The sequence below is a fragment of the Pygocentrus nattereri genome, chromosome 8 (assembly GCF_015220715.1).
Source record: "Pygocentrus nattereri isolate fPygNat1 chromosome 8, fPygNat1.pri, whole genome shotgun sequence".
Lineage (NCBI taxonomy): Eukaryota > Metazoa > Chordata > Actinopteri > Characiformes > Serrasalmidae > Pygocentrus > Pygocentrus nattereri.
The window spans coordinates 33,665,010-33,690,632 of NC_051218.1; the positions used below are offsets into that span (position 1 = coordinate 33,665,010).

General features: G+C 36.7%; 2 protein-coding genes across 2 annotated transcripts in view; both read right to left on the reverse strand.

The window, feature by feature from the left end:
• LOC119263821 overlaps nucleotides 1-565 on the reverse strand; it is a 33,647-nt gene extending 33,082 nt beyond the window's left edge. Inside the window, exons 1-2 of the mRNA XM_037540356.1 lie at nucleotides 492-565; nucleotides 34-381 (exon numbers count right to left, since the gene is read on the reverse strand). Coding sequence (XP_037396253.1) covers nucleotides 34-381; nucleotides 492-543 — 400 coding nt within the window. The 5' untranslated portion in view covers nucleotides 544-565. The remainder of the gene's footprint in view (nucleotides 1-33; nucleotides 382-491) is intronic.
• A 1,999-nt stretch (nucleotides 566-2,564) lies between these two features.
• LOC108415071 lies at nucleotides 2,565-25,376 on the reverse strand. Its single transcript, XM_037540357.1, has 5 exons — nucleotides 25,271-25,376; nucleotides 7,309-7,647; nucleotides 4,637-4,744; nucleotides 3,744-3,787; nucleotides 2,565-3,652 (listed from the first exon to the last, which is right to left on the reverse strand). Exons 1-5 carry the CDS (start codon nucleotides 25,374-25,376, stop codon nucleotides 3,509-3,511), a joined length of 741 nt encoding a protein of 246 aa, XP_037396254.1. The 3' UTR covers nucleotides 2,565-3,508.
• Nucleotides 25,377-25,623: the final 247 nt, after the last annotated feature.

The following is a 25,623-nucleotide window of genomic DNA, read 5'->3' on the forward strand; positions in this document are numbered from 1 at the left end:
TCAATGAAGCAGAAAACAAATCAGTTTTCTTACCTGTGACCGCTAAGAATGTAGCAGTAGAGAAGTCCAGCGTTTTCTTTCCAGTCTCTCCACAGAAGTACATTCCTTCATCTTCTTTAGTGACGCGTTCAATACTGAGAGAAATGCCACTCGCTATTCTGTTGAGTTTAAATCTCGATTTGTCGAGTTGACCTGAAATCACAGCCGGTTTGTCTTCTAACTTTGATCCCACTTCCAGTGGCGCATGCTCCAGTCTTTGTTTGTACCACATCCTAACATCTTTATTTGAGTCGTCTACAAATGTGCAGGTGAGATTGACCGCTTCACCAGCCTCAGCTGAGACGACCAATGGCTCTGAGTTTCTCACTGCTTGAGTAGAATCTGTAAAACGTTCATTCTAGATGAATATTAAACATTTTAATGATTTTTCAAGCATCATTAAAAATACTTACAAATATTTTTGGAAATTTTTGGAAATTTGATGAACTTACAAATCTTGTAGAAATATAAAATGATAAGTCCAATCCTGTGTAGAGACATCATCTACAAACATGTGAAATCGCAAAGGAAATAACTGACTGAAGCACTGGACTGTATTCACTGTCTAGTTTCATTAGATAAACATCATTGGCTGGAAGAAGTCACATGGTTCTCTGTCAGTGCCATTAATAACTTTGACTGGACACCAGGAGTCACCTGACCTCTTTTAGAACCAATCTCTCTATTTGATTATGATTATGATTGGTAGTTTTGGGTATCAAATCACTTCCTTATATGCCTGCGTTTCAGAGTATATCACTATATTAGGCAATGAAAAGACTAAGTATTTGCTTTTATGCCATTCTTCCATATACATCTTTTATAAATAAATATATATATATATATATATATATATATATATATATATATATATATATATATATATATATATATATATGTATATGTGTGTGTCAAAAAGTAGAAATATCTCTTGATTTCAATCCTCACTGAATTGTTCATTGATCATCTTTTTATTATTATTTAGTTTTTGTGGTCACATATTCATGTGCAGAATTCATGTGTGGGCTTATACATTATTGTAGTTTTCATACTCAAATGGTGAAATTTCAGGCTTTTCTTTTACCACCATAGTATGTGTGTGTGTGTGTTTTAATTACATTAAAATACTTTTTTAATTAGTTTTTTGTTTGTTTTTACATCATAATAATAGGTACATAAAAATGTACAAACTCTTTAAAAATTTTTGGGGGGTGTTTGCATTTTTTTATTATACTGTAGATGTGAAATGTCATTCATAGTAGAATAAATATGATGCCGGGCATGAAACTTGGTCAAGTTTTAAGTAAAATGAAAGTAGCAACACATTCATATTTATATAGAAGTTTTTTTTATTGAGTTGCAAAACCTATGAGTAATTTTCACAAAAAGATTAGTGAATCATTATTAGTAAAATAAAAAAAAAGACAGACACCTTATTAAAGAAGCTGAGAAGCAGACACAGTTCATATTTTGCCTCAGTCTAATAGAAAGTGAACATTCTAAAGCTTTACAGTGTGAAAAAGTAATGATACATTTTCTGTGTAACTTTAAAAGGCAATAGATTCACTGTGTGTTTATGATTAGTTTATCTTTTCATCTTTCATTTCAATTCAATATCTCACAGCTTTTAGAGCATGTTTCAGTTCACCAGGTGGCTGAAGGGTGAAACTTTCATTTAAAAAACAACTAAAAATAAATAAAGTAAAAAGTTTAAAAAAGAAACTATTATCACAGCCGCATTTCAATGAATGATGCACCATAGCAGGCACCATCAGTCTGACCTCATCTGAAAAAGCTCATTCACCGTTCCAGACCTTTAAACTTCTTTGGTCCCTAAAATAACAACACAGTTCCATGAAGACTTCACTTCACCTTATCAGTCACCATCAGTGTGAACTCCTGCGTCTGTTTAGCAGGTGTGAAAGATTATAATCACCCAGCCCTCTCACAATCAAACATCTACACACACACACACACACGCACGCACGCACACACACACACACACACACACACACACACACACACACACACACACACACACACACACAATAAAACATATATACTAAGTTAAAAACCATATAAACAACAGAATAAAGGTTTAAATGAGCTTCTCAATTTAGAGGCTCTGCTCTCATCACAGATTATTTTCAGATTCTTTGTAGGTACCTTTAACTTGCACACCCTAAATCCAACCTGACTGCAGGAGGAAACCTGAGAACCTGAAGGAAACCCACACAGACACGGGGAGAACATGCAAACTCCACACAGAGAGGGCCCCGGTCACTCAGCCGGGGAATCAAACCCAGGCCGTCCTCGCTGTGAGGCAACAGCGCTACTCACTGCACCACTCTTCTGATAATGTTTCATAGTGAAAAGACCAACAGAATTGCTTAGAAATAACATGGAATAAAAAGTCTTCAGGGGGCTAAAATGGACTTTTAATGTAAGGTGAGACCTATTTTTAATACAGCAAATAATGTTGTGACCTGAGAAATTAAATATATTCTCATATATTTATCGGCTTGCTAAAAAGTGCAGCTGTGCTAGATCATGTTAATTTTACTAAAACAGGTGCAACAACAATAAAACACTGCATTAAAGAAATTAACAGGTTGAAACTGTCATAGAGGTTCAGATGTTCTTTCTATTGTGCTTAATAACGTGACTCTACAGTTTGTGAAACGTCTGTGATGAGAATTAACAGTAAATTATTATGTTACATTATGTCACATTAGAAATGTCATTTTATATTAATATTTCATAAAATTTAATGGAAGTATTGAGTGTGCCTTTGCAAATGGCAGTTATCAGGTATACTATCATGGGTTCTTTGTGGAGTATCCAAACCATGTCAGAAAATGTGTCAAAAACTAAAAAAACAAACAAACAAAAAAACACACAATACAGAAAACCATTTCTTGTATCTGATATCTGCATCTATTTTGAGTCGGATAACACTCAGTGTACTGTGTAAACAGCACTGTTGCTCTGGAAGTGTAATTGTTGTGTTTAATAACTGATCAGTGATGGATAAAAACAAATGATGAGAAAATTCCCATTAAAATCTGAAATAACTTTTCTGTCAAACCTTTAGGCTGCCTTCAAAAATACAACACCGTCGTATGAAAGCTGCACATTGTCAGAGACCATCGGTATTAACTGAAAGATTATAGTGACCACACTCACTCTAAAAACGTCCTCACACAGTCCTTTAGAGAAATGAAACTTCATACTGAACTGCACATTTTTCACCCAGGTTCAAGCAAAGTAGGGACTTTAACAAAGTACAGCACTTCACTGAAGATCCTGGCAAATATTAACAAAAACAACAAACACCCTCACAGTCCAAAATCAAGAGAAACCATAGCAAACATCATTAAACTAATCTGGAGATCATGTGCAGCTCTGAATATCCCAGTAAAATACAAACATCCCCAAACTTCACTACTGCTCACTACAGGAAAGAGATCTAGCGATGAGACCGATGAGCTTTAGCATTAGAGCTTCTCACTTGAGAGTAAACAATGTCTTCAGGCTGTTCTCTCTTCACTCGTCCAGGTTTGGCTTTGTTCTCTTTGAAATGGATGGGAGCGTAATTCAGACTCTCAGCAGTCTGTGAGGAAGAACACAGAAGGTTAAGTAAGTTCTGTGTGGGTTAAACAGTATCAGCATCTTCTGAAAGTGGTACAGATCACAGGTGTTACCTGATTGGTTGTGTTCTCTGCTGATGAACCTTGTTCTTTTCTCCCTGTGGTGGTAAAACAATATACAGGATCATGTTTGGATCAGGCAATTTTTTTTCCAAGCCAACATTTTTTACCATTTTTACCACATTTTCATTGACAGGTCATTGGAGTTGATGCCTAAAACAAAATGAATAGTGTATAAAGTGTTTCTACATTAAATAAAGGATATTCATTCAGTCACATTCAAGTTCCACAGTAAGTAAAAGTTCTTGCTTAAGACGTTTAAAAGACAAATCAGCTGATCTCCTGATCCGTTACAGCTTGTTCAGATCACTTTACTCAGCTGAGGCAAACTAGTCTAGGATCTCTTACAACTCAGTTAGTGGAGGGTATTTTTCTTATGTTTCTCAGAAACTCTGCAAGATCATTTTATATGAGGAATGAAAGCTCCAAGATCCAAATGAAAAAAAAAATTGTTTAGGATCATATATACTCAATTTGTTCTGTCATCTGTGTGTGTGTGTGTCTGTGTGTATGTATGTATGTAGGTGTGTTTGTGTGTGTGTGTGTATATGCATGTATGTTTGTGTATGTGTGTGTATGTGTGTGTTTGCATGTGTGTGTGTGTGCGTGTGTGTTTATGTTTGTGTGTGTGTGTGTGTGTGTGTGTGTGTGTGTAAGAGGAAAAATGTTTGCAGTAATGTTTTCATCTTTGAAATATTTTACATACAATGTGGGTTAAATTAAATACATGCTGACTACAATAAAAGTGGCACCATAAGCTTATTTCTTTATAAACACAAACTTTCTGTAACACTTCATCCAATAGCATTTGGTCTTAAACAGTGAAACAGTTTCTCTGACCTTTCTGTGATTAATGTAAAGAAAGGAGTAGAAACTCCTCCACTCACCATTGCAGCGGTCACTGTTTCTCCTTTTACAGATTATAAAGGCTTGAGCAGAGATCACAACCACACAGACTCCTAAAGCTGCTCCCAGAAAGATTATAACAGGCTCCTCTGAGAGAGAGAGATAAACAAACAAACAAACACTGTAAATTTGCGTGATAAATAGTTCAAGCCAAAAGACTTGTTTTATTTTAATTAAATTATTTAATTACATGTAATTATTATGTTCAATATAAAGATTCAATTATATTCACACATTGTAATTCTATGTGTTGATCTCTTTGTAATTAAACACCCAACCAAATTCATATAATTTTTAAACGAAACTGAGCAGAACTCTAATTTGTCTTTGTGTGTGCGAGAACCAGTACTGCCCATTAGTCACCACACCACTGACCACTACCTTAAACACCCTGAACCAAAAAACTTTTGATTTAATTAAACATAGTTTGTACTTTTATATGCCTGAATATGTTTTGATATGTAGGGTTAATCAGCGCCACATTAGCATGGAAGGTAAAATATGAATAAAGGAATAATGTACGTCTTAGCGATGCTCTAATAAAGTACAGATCTCTGCAAAAGGCGTCAAACGTATTTGTAATTTTATGTGAACAGTAAGTGCTTTGTCGGTAAGAATGCTGCATTAAATCAGAATTATAACAACTGTAAACACTAATACATTAAAAAGTAACCAGTATTTTATATTTTCTAAGACGTTTATATGTGAGCTCATTAGAAGAACACAGGTTTTGTTAGGGATTCCATCTCTACGCTCCCAGCCATCACACAGATGTGTCCTAATCCACCACAGAGCTCCCAATTTAATGTAATAAATTATGGATTAGGTATTGCATGACAACGACAAATAATACAGAGCAGAGTTCTGGAAATGTCAAAATACAAACACCAACATACACAAAGTCTCTACTTACTGTAATAATGTTATTCATGTCTGTTGTAATATTTCTGAATTTTACAGCAAATGAACCCTTACTGCCCAGAAAAAAAAAAAACCTTTTAATAAACTTTCATTTTAGGAACTTTTTTAAGGCTTCTTAACAATTTATTATTAGCAACCGATTAATAATATGTAGTAAATAAAAACAGATTTCCATGCATGCTTAGAAATGTATTATTAAAGTTATTCATATGTTAATATAATCTTTTCTACAAGAATAATTAGCTGTTGACAAATGAGTAAAATATACTTTAATTGTGATCTTTCCGTCCTAAGCACGCCTGAAATATCATGATCTTTCTTAATCAAGGCCATTGGTTATTATAATTATATTCCACTGTGTTTCAGGTCTTGCTAATTAGTAATCAGTATTTAAATCATTTAAATGTATTTTATCATTTTTATAAAAAAATTATACAGTTATTATTATTTATGTATTATTAAACTTTGACATTGAAAGCTGATAAATGCCTTCTTAAGGGAATTTGTCTGTTATATTCTCTTAAATAAATAATTTCCTTTTTTATTTTTCAAATACAATCATCTACCAATCACTGTAAAAGTAATCATTATTCGTTTATGACATGCAAACAAATGTCACCATTTACACCATTTAGAATTCAGATAAATTTTTTGTGTTTTTTTATTTAATTAAGATGTCACAAAGACATTATTCTTATAACTGAAACATTATAATCATTTACCATTTAAATCCATAGTCAACAAACAGTTAATGACTAGGTAACTTCATTCTGAGTGGTACTTTGTAGATGATTGATAAACTCTTAACAGAGTATCAGTAACACATCAACAACGTATCAGTGAAGTAGCAGTAGTGAAGCATCTGAATACACTGAAGTAAATATCTTGTAGATGTTCTGTTGATACATTATTTACATTAAGTAGATGTGTTATTAATATGTTACTTCCATTACGCAAAACCTAACCTTACCCAACCTTACCAAAACCTAACCCTCACCTTCACTCTGGCCCTAATCGGAACCCAAAACCTAATCCTAACCCTTACCGAAGCCCTTAATCCTAACCGTTATCCTTACCTCAACCCAAAACCTAATCCTAACCCTCACTCTGGGCCTAATCCGAACCTTAACCTTCACCAAAACCAGTCCAGTCAGTCCAGTTAAGCTCCAATTAAGTCTATAACAGCTTGTAGAGGATGTTGAGATGGTCTGCATTGGATCTGTCAGTTTAAACATCTACAGATATGAATTTGGACTCTCCAAATAAAGGGAAAACTGAATTCAGCAGATTATCAACATATTTTATTCACACGGTTAATTAAATCTGTTGATAATCTGCAGAATGTATTCATCACTGATATTTTGTTGATGTGTTACCAAGTGACTGTTGAGTGTTTGCTTCATCTAAAGAGGAGCACTCAAAATAAAGTATTACCGATAATTACTTCACAGACCACCTTGTGTGCTATGGATGCATTTAAACAACAGTTCTAAGGCACTAAAGCATTTTTAAATACTTCTCAATAGTTCATTTTTCAATAAGTAGTAGACCCTAAAGTGTTGCCAATTTTTATTTCTTTAAACACAAATTTCTCAGGGTCCTAAAAATTGTTAAATTATGCCAAAAACAATTTAATGTATTCAGTCATTATAGCTGCAGAAAACTGTCAGATATTTTATGTCACACAAATGATCAATGACCAATAACTTTAAACATCTTAAAAATTGCTTACGCAGCTCTACTGATGCTCCATTCCCAACAATGATCTTCCCACAAGCCGCCACAGCGCAGTAGTAAGTTCCAGTATGGTTGTGGTCGAGGATGTTCTTAGAGAACTCATACAGAGAGCAGCTTGTAGAAGAGCTGATCTCACACTGACGGCTGCTGCTGTTCTGATGAGTGTAAATGATTTCAGGAAAGGATTGTCCTGCAGCAGCTCTGAACCAGAGCACTCGGAGATCTGCTGCTCTGATCTCAGAGAGGACCGTGCACTGCAGAGTGACCGACTCTCCTGGAGAAACTGACCCCCGTACTGGAGATTGGAGCACTGAGATGTTTAACTGAGGATGACCTGGTGAATATAATAAAAGTGTTTAAAGCTGCACTTTATACTGATTAAACATGGCATTGTGTTCATCATTCCCAGTGTGAGACTTAAATCAAAGTTTTTATTATTCTAGGCACAAACATATTCTAAATACAATCTAATGTGATTCTAATATTATAAAAATAAATAGTGAAAAGTTGTGTGTTTATATAATAAAAGCAGTAATATGATTACCTGTCACAGCCAAGACTATGATATTAGAAAATGTGAATGTTTTTCCATTAGTTTTCCCACAGAAGTACATTCCTTCATCATCTTCAGAAGTTTCTTTAATAGTCAGAGAAAAAACTTCATTTACACTGAATTTTGAACCATTTAAAATGTATGGAGGTTTCTCGTCTAACTTTGATACCACTTCTTTAGGTTTCTGCCACAGTTGTTGTTTGTACCAAACCTTAACTTGAGTATCAGACTTTTCAACTTTGCAAGACAGAGTAGCATTTTCTCCAGTGTTAACTGAGATAAACTGCTCATTAAGCTGCACAGCTTCAACAAGACCTACGAAATGACATGAAATCAATTATGAGCAATAAGAAAAACAGTGGATGACATTTTAGTAACAGAATTTACAAAAGAATCTAATCACAATTTAACATCTCACAATTTTATAAAGAGCTCATAACTTACATATTATGTAGAGAGATACACTGAGAATCCACAGTGGAGCCATCATCATCATCATCATCATCATCATAAGATGCTTTGCTTATTTGAAGTAACTTGGAAAGGAACCTTCTGACCAAATCATCAAACTGCACTAGCATAGTGAGCTCAAGAGATGAATCTCATTCGCCGGTGAATGTCACATGTCAACCAACCCTCCCACCCACCAGATGTGCTTCTGGCTTCCTTGTTTACAATGATTCAAGTCTCATTGTAAGAAACAGTGCACTCCATAATTATTAGCACCCTTGGTTAAAATGTGTAAAAGGTTCTTGAAAAGGTATTTTTGTGAGTAATTAGCTTCATCAAAGTGAACAAAAATCAAACCACAATCATTATTTTTATTATTGGCAGCCAAGCATTTTGTAATTTGAGCAGCTTCCAGCTTTGCCAACATGACAACAATTCCTGGTTTGGTGACTATTCTTAACCAAACAGGTTTTCATTAAGGGTTTTAGGTCAGAGAACAAACATGGTCATGTCACAAGTTTGATTCTGTGGTCACTGAAACATTTTTATGTGGCTTTGTCCACATCAGAAAGCAGACAGGAGGTGGCTCATTTCTGGACCAATGCTAAATATGATCATCCAACACACAAATGAACTTATTAACCAGTGCCGGTGTTGTGCTGTCCCAGCAGTACCATATGTTTTCCAGAAGTGTCCACATCTGCTTGCTCTCTGATAGATATTGCATATGTTTCCTGCTGGAAGATCTAACAATGACCAACGTTTTTGCAGATGCAGCCAGATTTATATTTAAAATCATCTGAACAATGTGTATACTAACAACTTCCTCCTTTGGAAGAAAAACAAAACATCACAGATCCTCCACCATCCTTAACAGTGAGGATGAGGCTCTTTTGTAGGTTTCATCTCCTTCTTTTTGCTCTAATCCCACTTTATGTATATGTTGGCAAAAAGCTTGACTTTTTTCTCTTATCTGACCATAAAACCCGAATTCAGGAAGCGTTTCAGTAGAGTCTACGGAACTCTAGGTGCTTATGTTTGTGGTTTGATGATAAATAAAAAGATTTAACCTGAAACATCTTCCAAATACTTTGCTGACATGGAGATCACCTCTTGTAGTTTTGGAGACATGGGCCCAATGCTATTTCACCCCTTGCCCCTACCACTTCTGTTTTGCACATTCTTTCTTGAAAGCACATGATGCCTTAAATGTAACTGAAGCCCAGCAGCAAGTTTGCCGCACTTTTCTCTTCTCTGCCATTACTGAAGACGGGCCGGGTCACGTACAGAGCACTGCTAGTAGCCCGTTAATGAAGCACGGTGAGGGTTGTTTCATTTCATAGGACAGTATTTTAACCTTGTATCTTAGTTCCAAGTGGTTAGTTGTGACACTTGAAAACAACGGATAGGGATAAAAAGAAGAAAAGCGATTGGGCCTTAGTGACCCCAAAATAGTACCATCTTCTGCAAAGGTGAAAACACAAACCCTGGGGAGATTTTTTGCCGTGCTAAACATCGTCCTCAACATCTTTGGCAATTAACAGCCGTTTCACCTCATATGTATACCCCAGTTAAACAAGACATTTCCATACCCAAATGAAACTGTCATGGCATAGCTTGGATGGAGGGTGGGGTGGTGGGGGGGTGCTAGACACAAATGCAGAGACTTTTGAACAGTAAGGAATATTTATGTGTGAATATTGGTGTGACTGGTTTTCATGATCAACCCTGGGTAAGATTTGAACTGGGGATATACTGATGTGCAAATTACCACTGGTCTGCAGTGGTAATGTGCCCATCAGTATATCCCCAGTTCAAATCTGCAGGGGCCCAGTCTGAGGGCTGGAGAGCAGCTTAGAGGAAGAATTGTGGGAAAAAACATGGGAAAATTCTAACCAAAAGAGCGTGAGAGCATCGAGCTCAAGAAAAGAAGATAGTTTCACACAAAATGAACAAAGGACCTCAAAAATATTCCTTTCTTTTAGCTCTTTTTTTCTTTTTTAGCTACTTTGTCTTTTCTTTTTTCTTTTCTTTGCTTTTCTACCAGTCACCTCTCTACAAAGGTGTGCCACTGAGTTCAATTTGTGCTGTCTTTAATACAGCTCTCAGCACATGAGCATAGTTGGCCTGATGAACCCAGGGAAGTCTGGGAAATGGAGTTCCCATGGTCACTGGCTCTAATCCTCTCAGAAAGCTGCCTGCACCTTCTGCTGGCTGTTGGTGGCATGGACTGGTAACTTACAGAAACAGGCAGGCCCACCTATTTTTCACTCACAGGGGGAGGAAAAAACAGACAAAGCCAGGACCAAGAGTATAATGAAAAAGAAAATAGACAGCAATTCACATGTAGTTTATCATCATCAACAACAACAACAACAACAACAATAATAATAATAATAATAATAATAATAATAATACATTCAGACTGATTATTATTAAAAATAAAAGTGGTAAAAAACACTCACACATCAAATCCCAATTCCAATATTTGTACTTATTTGTTTGCTTTCTTTTTTGTTTATCTGTCTGTTTGTTTGATGTTTTATTTTGAAACTAAAATAAGCTACTTTTATCATTAATGTTCTCTTGATCTCTTGGAATTTATAGTGTTTGAATGGTACAGTTGTTGACTGTTTCAAATCACAGTGATTTGGGAATGTGTATAGGATCTTTTAGGACACACTGTTCAGTAAATCAAGTTAGGCTGGGATTGTTAGAAATAGAGTAAATTTTTTTTTCTTCTGAAAGTAGAAAGATGTTCAAGCAATCATTTTTATGGTATTGGGTTATGGCGATATCTATATCACTGCAGCTCCCTCATTGCTGAAGCCATTAGACATGATCTAACACAGTGCACTTTATTGTATATCTGAGGACAGACTTAAAAACATCATTGTGAGCTCTCCTGCAAAGTTGGTTTATCATATTTGTACATAAGCAGGAAATTCCACTTACAGGTTTATACAAACGTATTTCCAAAAAAGTTGGGACGCTGTGCAAAATGTAAATGAAAACAAAATGCAATGGTGTCCAGATCATTTAAACCCTATATTTGTTTGAAAAATATGGAAAGACAACATATCAAATGCTAAAACTGAGAAAATGTATTGTTTTTGAAAAAAAAAAAAAACCCTCTTTATATAAACTTCTGAAAGACTCTGTTTTCTACCCAGTGATGATGTTGACCTGTTGCAAATTAACCTTGAGGTGTTTTTGTAGCATTACACAACTTTACCAGTCTTTTGATGCTCTGTCCCAGCTTTTTTGAAACATGTTACTGACATCAAATTTAAAATGGGCATATCATTTTCAAAAAATAATAAAATAATTCTCAGTTTCAATATGAAACTTTATCAATTTGATATGTTGTTTTTGTAATGTTTTCAAATAAATATAGAGTTTAAAGATGTGCACATCATTGCCTTTTAATTTAATTTACATTTTGCTCAGCGTCCCAACTTTTTTAGAAATTGGGTTGTATTGTATTGTTGTATTGTATTGTATTTAGAAATTGGGTTGTAAAAAGCTCTTTTGAAAAAGTTATTAATCTACATTTCATCCTTCTTTAATCAGAATAAATAGAAAATGCATTAGAGAGAATGACTGAGATGATCTAAATGACCATTCAGAGAATTTGGGAGGAAAGCATTTTCATGCAGTTGAGAATTAAAATACAATATCCTTCACTGTTCAGTCAATTTAAAATACTTTTAATATACATGAGAGTTCACTCGGGGCGGCACGGTGGCGTGGTGGGTAGCGCTATCGCCTCACAGCAAAGAGGGCCTGGGTTCGATTCCCCGACTGGGTGTCCAGGGTCCTCTCTGTGTGGAGTTTGCATGTTCTCCCTGTGTCTGTGTGGGTTTCCTCCGGGTTCTCCGGTTTCCTCCCACAGTCCAAAGACATGCAGTCAGGCCAAATGGACATGCTAAATTACCCCTAGGTGTGAGTGACTGTCTGTGTCTGTCTGTCTGCCCTGCGATGGACTGGCGACCTGTCCAGGGTGTATCCTGCCTTCCGCCCGAAGACTGCTGGGATGGGCTCCAGCACCCCCCTGCGACCCTGACGGAGAAGCGGATTAGAAAATGGATGGATGGATGAGAGTTCACTCTGTGTTTCTCTGAATTATGTCAAATTTGTCTTTTTGTGTGATTTCTTTTCTATTGTTTTTGTTTGTTTCATTTGTGTTTTCTATCTGTTTATTTTAAACTTGTTTTGAATACTAATTGAAGTAGTACTTTGTTTTTGTTTACTATATATTTGCATTATTGCATGTCTTACAGGACCAAACTGTAAATTACACTTTGGTCTTAGTTGGTTCACTAACCACCCCGATATTAGAATAAGGAAGGTCTTATTTTTCTTCAATGGTCAAGAGTCACACACAGCCCAGTGCAGCTAATATAAACTGAATTTTGAGGAGTCGTGGTTCCTGTTAGATCTTTATGAAGTACAATTTAAACTAATCCAAAATTTATGATTTTAAAAAATGAAAATGGAAAACACAAGAAAGCATCTTCACTGGTTAAAATGAAAATCATTCCTGCTTTTGCTCACCTCAATGTGAAAGGAATTTGTTTTTTTAAATTAATGACAGTTTTTGCCAACTTTAACTTGAATAATTCTCTGCACTTTCTCCACCAGTGATAGACAGCAAGATTAAAAAGGAAGCCAGGGGGGCTTTTGGTGGTTAAACTACATAACAAAAGAAGTGAAGGAAAATTACTCTTGCTGTTACCCATGACCTGTGTCAGCCAATGAGGTGAGAATGTTGTAAACTCATCAGGCAAATGCAGCCAAGTCTGTCAATCAGTTCCTTTCAAACATGTTACATGTTACAAGTGTCAGTCATTTCAGTCATGAGGACGGTTTCAGCCTGGATTCTTATGTTGTGTGTCTGTGAAATATGTAAGTTTTATTGCTCTATAGTTTTAATGTTATGTAATAACCTTAACAGTTTCTGTTATAAGCCACTAACAGTTTTGTTTAAAACTGACTGGTCAATAATTCTTTTATAGACGCTGCAGAAACTGTGGATATTTACCAGAAACAGTCGTATGTCTCTGCTAAGCCTGGTGAAGCCGTTACCCTTCAGTGCACACTGGCTGACCATCAGAGTACTGAAGATGTGTTTTGGTACAAACAGCCAGTGGGACAAATGTCTCAGGAGGTGGGCATCAAGGGGATATATATATATATATCATACATATATATATATATATGTATAGTATAGTATACTACAATATGTATTATTTTATACAATGTTTTCATTATATAAGTGTTTAATATGACTTTGGACCTGCTAACAAATTCTGACCTTTGTGAATATCCATTGGTTATATTATATTAGGCTGACAGACCTTTGTGACTTCATATGCATAGTGGATGTGGTCTAAAAACCTTCTGCATTACTCTGACCAGATCACCCTCAGTTAAACATCTCAGTGCTCCAGACTCCAGTACGAGGTTCAGTTTCTCCAGGAGAGTTGGTCACTCTGCAGTGCATGGTCCTTTCTGAGATCAGAGCAGCAGATCTCCGAGTGCTCTGGTTCAGAGCTGCTGCAGGACAATCCTTTCCTGAAATCATTTACACTCATCAGAACAGCAGCAGCCATCAGTGTGAGATCAGCTCTTCTACACACAGCTCTGTGTACAACTTCTCCAAGAACATCCTCGACCAGCACCATACTGGAACTTACTACTGCACTGTGGCGGCTTGTGGGAAGATCATTTTTGGGAATGGGTCCACTGTGGAAATAGGTAGGTGCTAGGAGGAACAAACATAGTTAACTGTGAATACGGCTGTGTTATTTTTCATTTTTTAGAAATTAGTACATTCTTACACAATGTAGTCACTTATTGAATTCAAATGTACTGCATTGCAATTATACAGTGCAGTGCAAATATCAAAGAGCACCCGCCACTTGATTTCCAGAAATACAGGTACATATTCATTTTTCATTAGATATGTATAAAAAGATTAGGGTTTAAATTACCACTTGCGTAATGAAGAGACTTCTGTATTATTTTCTATTGAATATAGTTTTTCTTTGCTCTTTTCCCCTGATGAATGAAATTCACTTAATGATACTTAAAAAAAAATTATATGTGGTCTCTGACTGCACAGTAATCAGTAATGTATATAAAACTGGTGTCTTTGTATTTTTCCACTGCATCCATTCTCATTATTTAACACAAATAAAGCTGAAACAACAGCTGGAGCTACTAAAACTGTATGTGACTAAGGTCTGATCTCTATTTTCTAGATCATTCCAGGTCTCATCATTCAGCTCTTGGTGTGATGGGTCTGGCTCTGGGTTTATTTGCTGTCTGGAACGTCATACTGTGCTGCTTCTGTCTGAAATGGAACATTTGTGAACTCTTCCGATGTGAGTTAGTTGAAAAACCAAAATATTTTAGATTTTTCCCCATTTTTCAGTGATTCTAATGTTCTGTTTCTCTGTGCATGTTAAGGCAACAAACCCCACCCTGTCACACATGATCTTTCAGGGAGAGATGATCCACAGTGCCAGGTACACCATCATTATTTCTTGGGAAATTATACCGAACATGTATTCTGTGGAAATGAAAGAGTAACTGACCAAACATTCTGCAAAAATATTCAGATGTAAAAATATAAAATATAAAACAGTCTGTTTTATAAATTAACCTTCATATTTATTTAGCTGGGACATGCTTTTATTCAGGGTTGGGATAGCTACTGAAAAATGTGTATTTAGCTACTTTGTAGCTACTTTCCCAAAAATTGTAGCTACTCTTTCCAGAAAGAGTAGTCGCTACGTTTTAGCTACTTTTTGAAAAGTAGTGGCTACTTTTAAGCTACTTTCCATGCGTGATGGTCAGAATGTTTGTGAATCTCCACCTGACACACCAAACAAGCCTAACTGACAGTGTAAACAAGACACTGCATTTAATCCTGTGCCAGAAAGAAACACACAATTGAAAAGCTGCAAATGTACAAGCAGATCACCAAAAAATGTAACCAACAATCAAACGTACACACCTAAAGGCATGATATCCAACAAAAATTAAGATTAAATGCAAAGTCAATCATTACGGGTTCTTCCTAACAAAAATCAACAAAAAATAACTGAATACAAGCCAAAGCAATTTATGCAAAACATTGTCAACTGTTGAAATAAAACTGCTCCAATTTAAACATTTCAGCAAGATTCACCAATCAGGCATAACATTATGATCCTTGTTTCTACAGTCACTGTCCATTTTATCAGCTCCACCTACTATATAGGTGCGCATTGTAGTTCTACAATTACAGACTGTAGTCCATCTGTTTCTCTGCATACTTTGGGAGCCCCCTTTTAACCTGTTCTTCAGTAGTCAGGACTCCATGAACCCTCACAGAGCAGGTATTATCTGGGTGGTGGATCATTCTCACCACTGCAGTAACACTGATGTGGTGGTGCTGTGTTAGTGTATGTTGTGCTGGTAAGAGTAGATCAGACACAGCAGTGTTGCTGGAGTTTTTAAATGCCTCGGTGTCGCTGCTGGACTGAGAATAGTCCACCAACGAAAAATATCCAGCCAACAGCATCCTGTAGGCAGCGTCCTGTGACCACTGAAGAAGGACTAGAGGATGATCAACACAAACTGTGCAGAAATCGTCTCTGACTTTACATCTACAAGGTGGGCTGACAATGTACGAGTGTCTAATAGAGTGGACAGTGAGTGGACACAGTATTTAAAAACTCCAGCAGCACTGTTGTGTCTGATCCACTTCTACCAGTACAGCACACACTAACACACTACCACTTCAGGGTTACTGCAGTGCTGAGAATGATACACCACCCAAATAGTACCTGTTCTGTGAGGGTCCATGGGGGTCCTGACCACTGAAGAACAGGGTAAAAGGGGGCTAACAAAGTATCAGAGAAACAGATGGACTACAGTCTGAAATTGTAGAACTACTAAGTGCACCTATATAGTAAGAGGAGCCGATAAAATGGACACTGAGTGTAGAAACAAGCAGGTGCTCATAATATTATGTCTACTAATATGATCAGCGTCTGTACAGACATAACATTCAGAGTCTTTATTAAACTTTAGCAACACTTTAGCCTCAAAATCCTCGTCATTGACTCTGACTCTGTTTGGGGTGAGAATCAGGCCTGAATAATTGCTCCACTGCTACAGAGCTAGATTTTTAGGTAAAATAAATGTCCCTATACTGAGATATACTCCTTATACTGAGATATACTCCTTATACTGAGATATACTCCTTATACTGAGATATATTCCTTATACTGAGATATACTCCTTATACTGAGATGTACTCCTTATACTGAGATGTACTCCTTATACTGAGATGTACTCCTTATAGTGAGATATACTTGCAGCCAAGATGGACATAAAATGTTGAGGCTTCCAAGGTGGTGTGATTTTTGAAAGGAGAAAATGGTTCTTCTGAACATTTTGGTTGTGACCCATGAGTTAAGCTTGTTAGTTAGGCATGATCAGTGCGTGGTGCGAGCGTGTGCCCACTTGCTCCAGCTGTCCACGCTCAGCCAGGATTGCACAGCAACCACCAGCCCAGTGACCGATCGTGTTCTGTGATGCATTGACTTAAGCTTGTAGTGAAATTGTAGCGAATATTTTACACAAAAATTTGTAGAAGCTACAGCTACTAGCTACATTTCATAAAACTGTAGCAGCTACAGCTACTAGCTACTAATATTTGTAGCTAACTACAAAAAGTAGTTCCCTACTCCCCATCCCGGCTTTAATCCACAGGTACTTACAAAAGAAGCTAAGATTGGAAGCCAAAGTAATATAAAGCACCAGATACTTAATAATAATTAAATTTTTTTGTAATTAAAATGATAAATTATATAACTACATACTATTAAAAATGTACTTAATGGAAAAAAAATGTAAGATCATTATGAATACATAATTAATAACTGCATAATCATGTTTTAAATCATTAAACAGTCACTATCCTGATATATTTTATATCATTTTATGACATTTACTTCATATTGGGTGGATCATTATTAATTTGTGAATATATATATATATATATATATATATATATATATATATATATATATAATTTTTAAATTAGATTCTAATTTTTAAGTTGCAACTTTACTTTATAGTGTACTTCTAAACATAATGTTGAATTTCTTATTATTATTACTAAATAAATTAAGTATAATATGTTTAATGAATAGTGTTTACATTAATTGTACATTTTTGAGCAAAAAAAAAACAAACAAGACTTATTAAAAAGCTAAAATGTATTAATGTATAAGTAAAATGCATAACTTTTATCTCACAAAGCATTACATAATGATTAAAATGCTGTTTATAGGGGTCTGTTTTAATGAAGTGCTACCCACCAGTCCTAGTATAGCCAGATGTAGGTTGTAGATAGTGAGATATGGAGGTAGACGTTATTTTATCTGTGAAAGGTGGTCGTCAGGTTGAAGACGATGAAGACTAATGATGTAAAGTTCTGTTTAAGGCCTTCGTAGACTCTGGGTTAAATCCCAATTATTTGCCTATAACAAAAACTTCTTTATCAAATTAATAACCCCTTCCTGCTGTTTTACTGGTTGTTATTAAACATGACCACACTATGCAGTGACCTTTTACAGAGATTATTGGTGTCAGGTCAAAGTTACTGAAGTAAAAGCTAGAAGGTATCAGCACTGCACCAGAGAGGGCGCTCAAAAGTAATGAAGCTTATGAAGCCTGAGCTAAACCACAAACTCTATTCCTGGGGCAACGCTATGATGAGACTTACTGAAACAGATCCAGAGGGATGTCCATTCATTATTTGTATTATTATTATTATTATTATTATTATTATTATTACAGAACAAGAGGACACTGTTACTCTCTGAGGCCAAAGGGACAGGGGTTCAAGCTCCCTCTGGGGTCTATCTCTGCATGCACCTGGCTACAAAAATCAGCTCTACATTTATTGGTCAATCTTGATCAAAAGACATAATAAAAGTCTCATAAAAAGTCTGTATAAAATGTTCATTTCACTGCAGGGCCCTGACACTGTGGAGCTGAATTATGCCGCCTTGCACTTCTCTGAGAGGAACACTAAAAAAGGGAAGAAGAAGAAGAAGAGAGGGCGGCCTCAAGACAGTGTCTACTCTGAAGTGAGAAGCTTCAGTTAGTTATAAATTTACATACATTATGACTCTGAACATCAGATGTGAACTCTTAAAATCTCATGCTGATTACAGAATTATTATTATTATTATTATTATTATTATTATTATTATAACTACATGGATTATAATGCAAAGTGGCTGAGTTATTCCCAAGTTATAAAAGTGTAAGCAAGCAAAGTTTATTTATATAGTGCTTTTTACAACAGTTATTTAGCAGCTTTACATAAAATTTAGCATTGGAAAGAAAATCCGGGTCCAAGCCCCTATGAGCAAACCAGTTGCAGCAGTGAAAAGGAAAAAACCCCTAAGGGCAGGAGGAAGAAACCTTGAGAGGAGCCAAGACGCACATGGGGAACCCATCCTCCTCTGGTTGACACCAGATAGCAAACACTTTTAGTATAAAGTGAAGTTATTACGTAGTACAGTTAAAGCAATAGAGATGAAACCAAAGGTAACAGTGACTCTTACAGATGCAAATCTGGCCTCTTAACCTTTCAGATCATGTGAAGTTTTGAACTGCAGTGCTCAGAGCCAGATGAGTCATACCTCATAAACAAGCTTCTTCCTAAAAGAGGAATCAAAGAGTTTTTAAACTGTAGTGTTTACCATTATCTCTTCATTTTCTTTTTTGTTCTATTGCACTTTGTCTTTACTTGTCAAGTGTAGATCTGTGAGCCGTAACCTGTGCAAACATGCAAATAAAGTAAACATGTTAATCCAGGCTTTAAGAGTGCTCACTGGCTCTATTTCAGAATAACTCAGACATGATGTATGTAAATGTTGGGCACGTTGTGGGCGGGGTTTTGCTCCTGTCCTCACTGAGGCTCCTCCTTCGTCACATTGTGACAATTACCAATGATATGGTCCTCTCTCTCCTTTAGACCTCCCCCACTTCCTTTCATTCTCGCTTACACAGATTCATCTGTAGAATGAAAAAAGTTTATATTTTCTTTATTGAGTAATTTAGTGAATTCTTTACAAAGTGAAAAAAAAAAACTAAAAAAAATAGCAGTCACTATGTCAACTTTACATTCTAGTTCACATTCTAGTGGACTTATTGGTGATGTTATGTTGCTTAGTGACTTTATCTTTACCTAGAATAGTTGATTTTAGCTTCAAGTGATACCAAAGACAGAGGAGAACAACACTTAGTGACATAAGGTCCTATTGGTTCTAATCTTCAGTACCAAAAATGATAAAACTGGAATCTTCAGTACTGGATGGATGGCCAATGGAAAAAAAAAATAGAAAATAAAGAAAAGTACCAAAACTGTTTTATGCCATACAAAAGCACCTAATGTTCAAAAGTTTTTAATAATATAAGACCAATTTCTTAAAGTGTCCAGTATAAAATAAGAACAATTTTTACAAGAAGTGGTTTGGAAATGTAGTGTTTGTGCTTGTTTGTGTGTTTGTGAAACTCTTTGACGTGTCAGTGGGCGCCTCTGCTTGTCGTTGGTGGTTTTCACAGCTTTTTGTTGTCCTCTGCGTCTCACTCCTCCACCTACTGCACTGCTGAAGTTTCACTGCTTTATCTCTGCAGATCGCTTTGACCACCCCTGACCAGGTTTCTCAGAAAAAACAACCCCCGTCAAAGTTTCCACAGGAAGCTCATCTGTATCTGTCACAGGACTCGTAGTAGCTTTCTTTAGACACAGAGTGCAGCTACAGAAACTGAACAAAAAAATAACAGATTAAAATGCCTTCAGAACAACAGGGGTTTTCTGTATTTTAATTTGCTCTGCAGTCATCAGGATATTTATCTAATCGAACCATTCTGTTAAATATGGTTGATGACATAATCTGCTTCTGTTTACACAGTGACCTAATATTGAATATTCCTTCTTCATTCCATATTTCTTTGTTTTAAAATCTTGAATATAATAAGCAACATTGCAGCTCAGTCTTCTGTCTTCCGTTTGTTTGTCACATTCAATGGTTTTTGGCATATGTGTCCATCATGATGAGTAATGTTTGTGTGCTTTATATTTGTGGCTGTCATTTACATTGTTTTCTTCATAGCTTACAGTTATGAGAATCCAGAGTAACAGCTACTGTGTTGATTTTCCAGACTCATCAAAAAGTAGAACACAGAAGCTGAGAATGCATGAGGGAAACTACATTTTATCGATGCTGGATTATTAAATAATATATAATAAAATCTACACTGAACAGGCCTCAACACCCAAATCTAAATTCCTCACTTGCTTAATGGACTAAACTCCAACTTTACAGTCTTCAGCTTCTTAGTATGATCCATTCCAATGATCCACAAAGCAATCCCATAAATCCAGTCCAGAAGAGTAAAACACCATACATGAGGGACCAGCATAACTGGTGTTCTATCTCTTCATAGCTCCTCCCACACAATCTGTATATTGATCACCTTGACCCTACAGTAATCAAAAATCATAGATAAACACCACATAGTCCCTCTTGTCTGTTTTCCTCCATTGTGAACAAATACACATTCAAGGCAGGTTGCATCACTCTGGATCTAGTTGATTGCTCACACTGTAGATGTAGATGTCCAAGGCAGTGCAAACTTCTATTTAGATCTTCTTCATCGCTACACATGTCTGTCACCTGTGAGAAGAACTCTCTCCTTTCTCAGGTCCAGTGAAGTGTAGAACACAATTGTAACAGGAGGTCCAAGCCTACAGTGCACACATTCTTGATGCCAGCTGTTCTGAATTGGTCCCAAAGCAATGCTCCTGCTGTCATATCCAAATGTGTGGGCCGTCTCCAGTTACAGCTGACTCACTGTCACCACCATCCAGCCATTCAGCAACCGCAGTTGGAAGCTGGGTATTAGCCCCCCCCCCTTCACAATAGAGGTGGTCCAATCCTTCCTTAATGCCATAGCTGTGAAAAAGTCACCAAGGAACCCCATGTCAGTTGATGGAGTGTTTGAGAGTTTATGCAAGAAAAACGTAATCAAAAAAAAAAAGAAAAAAAAAAAAGAAAGAAATGTTTCACTGTATTTCTCTGATACCTCCTAATAAATCTGAATCAAAGCAAAGGTTCTTAGCTAGTTATCTAATGAGCAATCCACATTGGTTCCAAATTCTTGAAAGCAACAAATTAAATACCTCTGTATAAAAATCAATGAAGCCCTCTATGCCTAAAGTCTCTAAAGTCAACCTGATCAGACAAAAAAGACAGATGCTGATTTTGAAGAGATCCCTGTAGTTCGAGCTTTGGGTCCTCCTACCAGCAGTTTGCTCCAGGCATGTGCTGATAGGTCGAAGGTTATGGAGATTAGGTGCCCCCTTCTGTTAGAGGATGGAATTGCTGTTCTTTTCTCCTCCTTCATTTCTTCTTCCTCCATAAACACTGATCTTTTACCTTTTAACTACTTTGCATTCAACTACCAAGGGCTCAGTGAAAATACAAATTATATATACTGTATAAGTTGATATTAAATAACTTGTTCCCAAATACAGTATATACATATACATATATATATATATACATACAGTATATAGTAATTTATACACAGAATTCATTTCAATGCAACTGTCATGGAAATAATGGATCATTTTGTGTTATTACATAATGACACTATTGCATAAAGACAGACTAGTCTGGAAATGTAATTAAATGATATTCTACACCATGGAGACAAGGTCCTTTGTTATGGCATTTTCTTGGTGGTGAAAAGATTTATGGCTGGACTCCCAAAGCTAACTTTATTTTTTCCATTCAGAACAGAATGCTGCACAGGCTCAACAGTACATACAGCTAATGTTAGTATAATGTTAGTGTAGCTCCAGTGTTGGGATAAGTACTTAAAAAAAAGTAATCTGTCACAAATTACTAATTACTTCTCTCAGATGGGATAATGTTACCAAACCCTAACCCTCCTGGAAAAGGTAATACTCCTTATTTTCCTTCTACTCTGTACAAAATTATCTTACTATATTAAAAACATTTCTTCAAACAAGCAAAATTACTCATCAAGGTAATGAGATAATTTAATATAAAGATTTCTAGAAATATATTAAATCTTATATTTTCACAGCAATTGCAAAGTGAAAAAATATTAGACTTTAAGACTTGTTTTAAGATTATTTTGCTTGCCAACATATCATTTTCTGCAGTGTAGGCAGTTCTGTCAATAATGTAAAAAAGGGCATCCAAGGGGTCCATCCATCCATCCATCCATCCATTTTCGCATCCAGGGGGTCTCATTCCTAAAATAACCCCATTTTGCTAAAGTAACACCACTGCATTCAGAAAAAAAAAATCATGTAAAGCTAAATTGTACATTGTGGTCCCTCTGATACTCGACCAATGAGACGAACAGCAATAGAGAGGTTTTTAGACAGTTTTAAGTTTATTTATTTATTTATTTATTTTTCTCACAGCAGCCTGTGTTTTTCAGCACCGTGGAGAGCGACATTGTTTTGTTTCAGGACTACAGACAGATACACAGTGTGAATAAATCTGAATGTACAGAGGTAAATATATATATATATAAACACACTGACAAACAACAACAAAAAACAATTCCACTCACTGGTCACTTTAGAATTATATCAATGTACAATTACAGAATATATCTCATCTGTTGTGATGAGATATAGTTCTTATTTATCACTGATCAGTTTCCTCATTTATCAATAGACCAGATATTATTTAGGTGGTGGATTATTTTTAGCACAGTGCTGACACTTTCAAATCCGGAGTGTTGCTATGTTTGAAATTAATGTAAATCTCCACTAGGTGGCAGTACACTGTAAGGTACAGTACAGGTCCATTTTTGTTTAAATGCTCTTATAGAAAGTGCATCAAGGTACCTTTTATATCCTGCAGTTAAAAAAAAATAAATCAAATATGAAACTCTGGAGTGAAGATAATGTGAATGATATCAGCACAACATACCACCCCAGACACCCCCTTACAAATATATTACTCTGGAATGTGTTAGATATTTCAATCAGAGACAGAAAGTAGATTAAGCAAAAGCTAAACTTAGAAAGTTGCAGCAGATCTACTGTCAGTTGAGTGTTGACCTTAGCCAGATGCTACCAGATCAACTGTAACAGTGTGATGGGGCTGCTGTGTAAACCGCACCTGGATGGTGGTGTTGTCTATTACAGAACCCTGCTGAAGCGGCTCTGTAGAGAAGAATAAAAGACATCATCACGGGATCAGTGAACATTACCACAGTTATAAGCTATGAAAATAGTTATTGTTTTAAAGAATAAATCTTAGTTCTATAGCATTAACAACACCAACTCACCACCACACTGACCACAGTTCACCTTTTACAGATCACAATGGCTTTAGCTGAAAAACAATAAAACTTCCAGGAGAAGGAACTGAAGGAGAGACAGGAATGGGAACGGGCACAGACACAGCAGAGGGGAACATGTCAACACCAGGAACCGAGGAGGGCAAAAACACAGGAAAAGGCAAAACAGGGGACACAGCAGACACAGGAGAAACAGGAGGCCCACGGGGAGCAGCAGACACAGGAGAAACAGGAGGCGCATGGGGAGCAGCAGACACAGGCGAAACAGGAGGCCCACGGGGAGCAGCAGACACAGGCGAGGGTGGGACGGGCGGGAACAAAGGAGCTGCAACGTCCATGGAGGCATGGAGGCCAAGCCTGCAGCAACGATCACGGAGGCAGGGGAGCCTGCAGCAGCAGCACCCAAGGAGGCAGGAGGGCCTGCAGTGACGCCCTCGGCTGCTAGCTGAGAGGAAAGCAATGAAACTTTTTTCTCCTTTGCAGGGAACAACAACTGAAGCCAATTTGTAACTCTCGTGAAGTCTGACCTCGTTCTCCTTAATAAGAGGCTGGGCTGCAGCGATGGAGGTGGGGTGCAGCCATGGGAACAGGCATGCCGCGGGATGGGGGACAGACATGATGAAATAGAAACACAGAACACAAATCTAAACACTTCAAACTCTAAATACACATCAAATATTACATAAAACATAGCCAGCACAATCAAACAAATACCAACAAAAACAAGGGGCAAACACAGGGCTTAAATACACGAGGGCTAACTAGGGATAACAGGATACAGGTTGAAACACGGGTGGCAAAAATCAGGGGCGGAGTCAGAAAACAAGGGGGCTGGACTGAGAATCAAAACAAAGAAAGCACATGGACATGTAAATAGAAGCACATGGACAAGACTGGGAGGGACCAATCGTGACAATACATAAAAAATTACGGATAAATATTTTGGTAACACTTTATATCAAAGCCTGCTGTTTACAAGTTAATCAACTGTTAAGAAATGTGTCATGAAAGTTATTCATTGGGTTTTTTAACAAGGTATTCTGTAAATTATTCATTTTTAAAATGTTCATCACCATTTTAGCACCCACCCATTTCCACAGTTGATCCACTGCCCCAAATGATCCTCCCACAAGCTTCCACAGCGCAGTAGTAAGTTCCAGTATAGTTGTGGTCGAGGATGTTCTTGGAGAAGCTGTACACAGAGCTGTGTGTAGAAGAGCTGATCTCACACTGACGGCTGCTGCTGTTCTGATGAGTGTAAATGATTTCAGGAAAGGATTGTCCTGCAGCAGCTCTGAACCAGAGCACTCGGAGATCTGCTGCTCTGATCTCAGAGAGGACCGTGCACTGCAGAGTGATCAACTCTCCTGGAGAAACTGACTCCCATACCGGAGTTTGGAGCACTGATATGTTTGACTGAGGCTGACCTGGACAATGTAATAAACACATTGCAAGATCTCAGTGCACCTTTTGAGACAGGCACAGGATGCATATGTTAATGAAATGTAAAATGGTAAATTATTACCTTTCATGGCTAGAAATGTGCCTTTAGAAAATTTAATGGTGTTCATATGTTCTTTTCCACAGAAATACATTCCTTCATTGGTTTCATTAGTATGCTCAATAGTCATATCAAACCTCTGGTTTATTTTAAATTTCTCTGATAAAGTTTTGGGTAATTTGTCGGTTAACTTCACTGCCACTTCCTGAGGTTCCTGTCCTGCACTTTGTTTGTACCAAACCCAGCTCTTAACGCTTGGATCAGATTTTTCCTTAATTTTGCAGCGTAGAGTAACATTTTCTCCAGACTCAGCTGAGACAAATGATGCCTCAGAAAGACCCACAGCTTGAACAGGATCTACAAGACAGAATTTATTA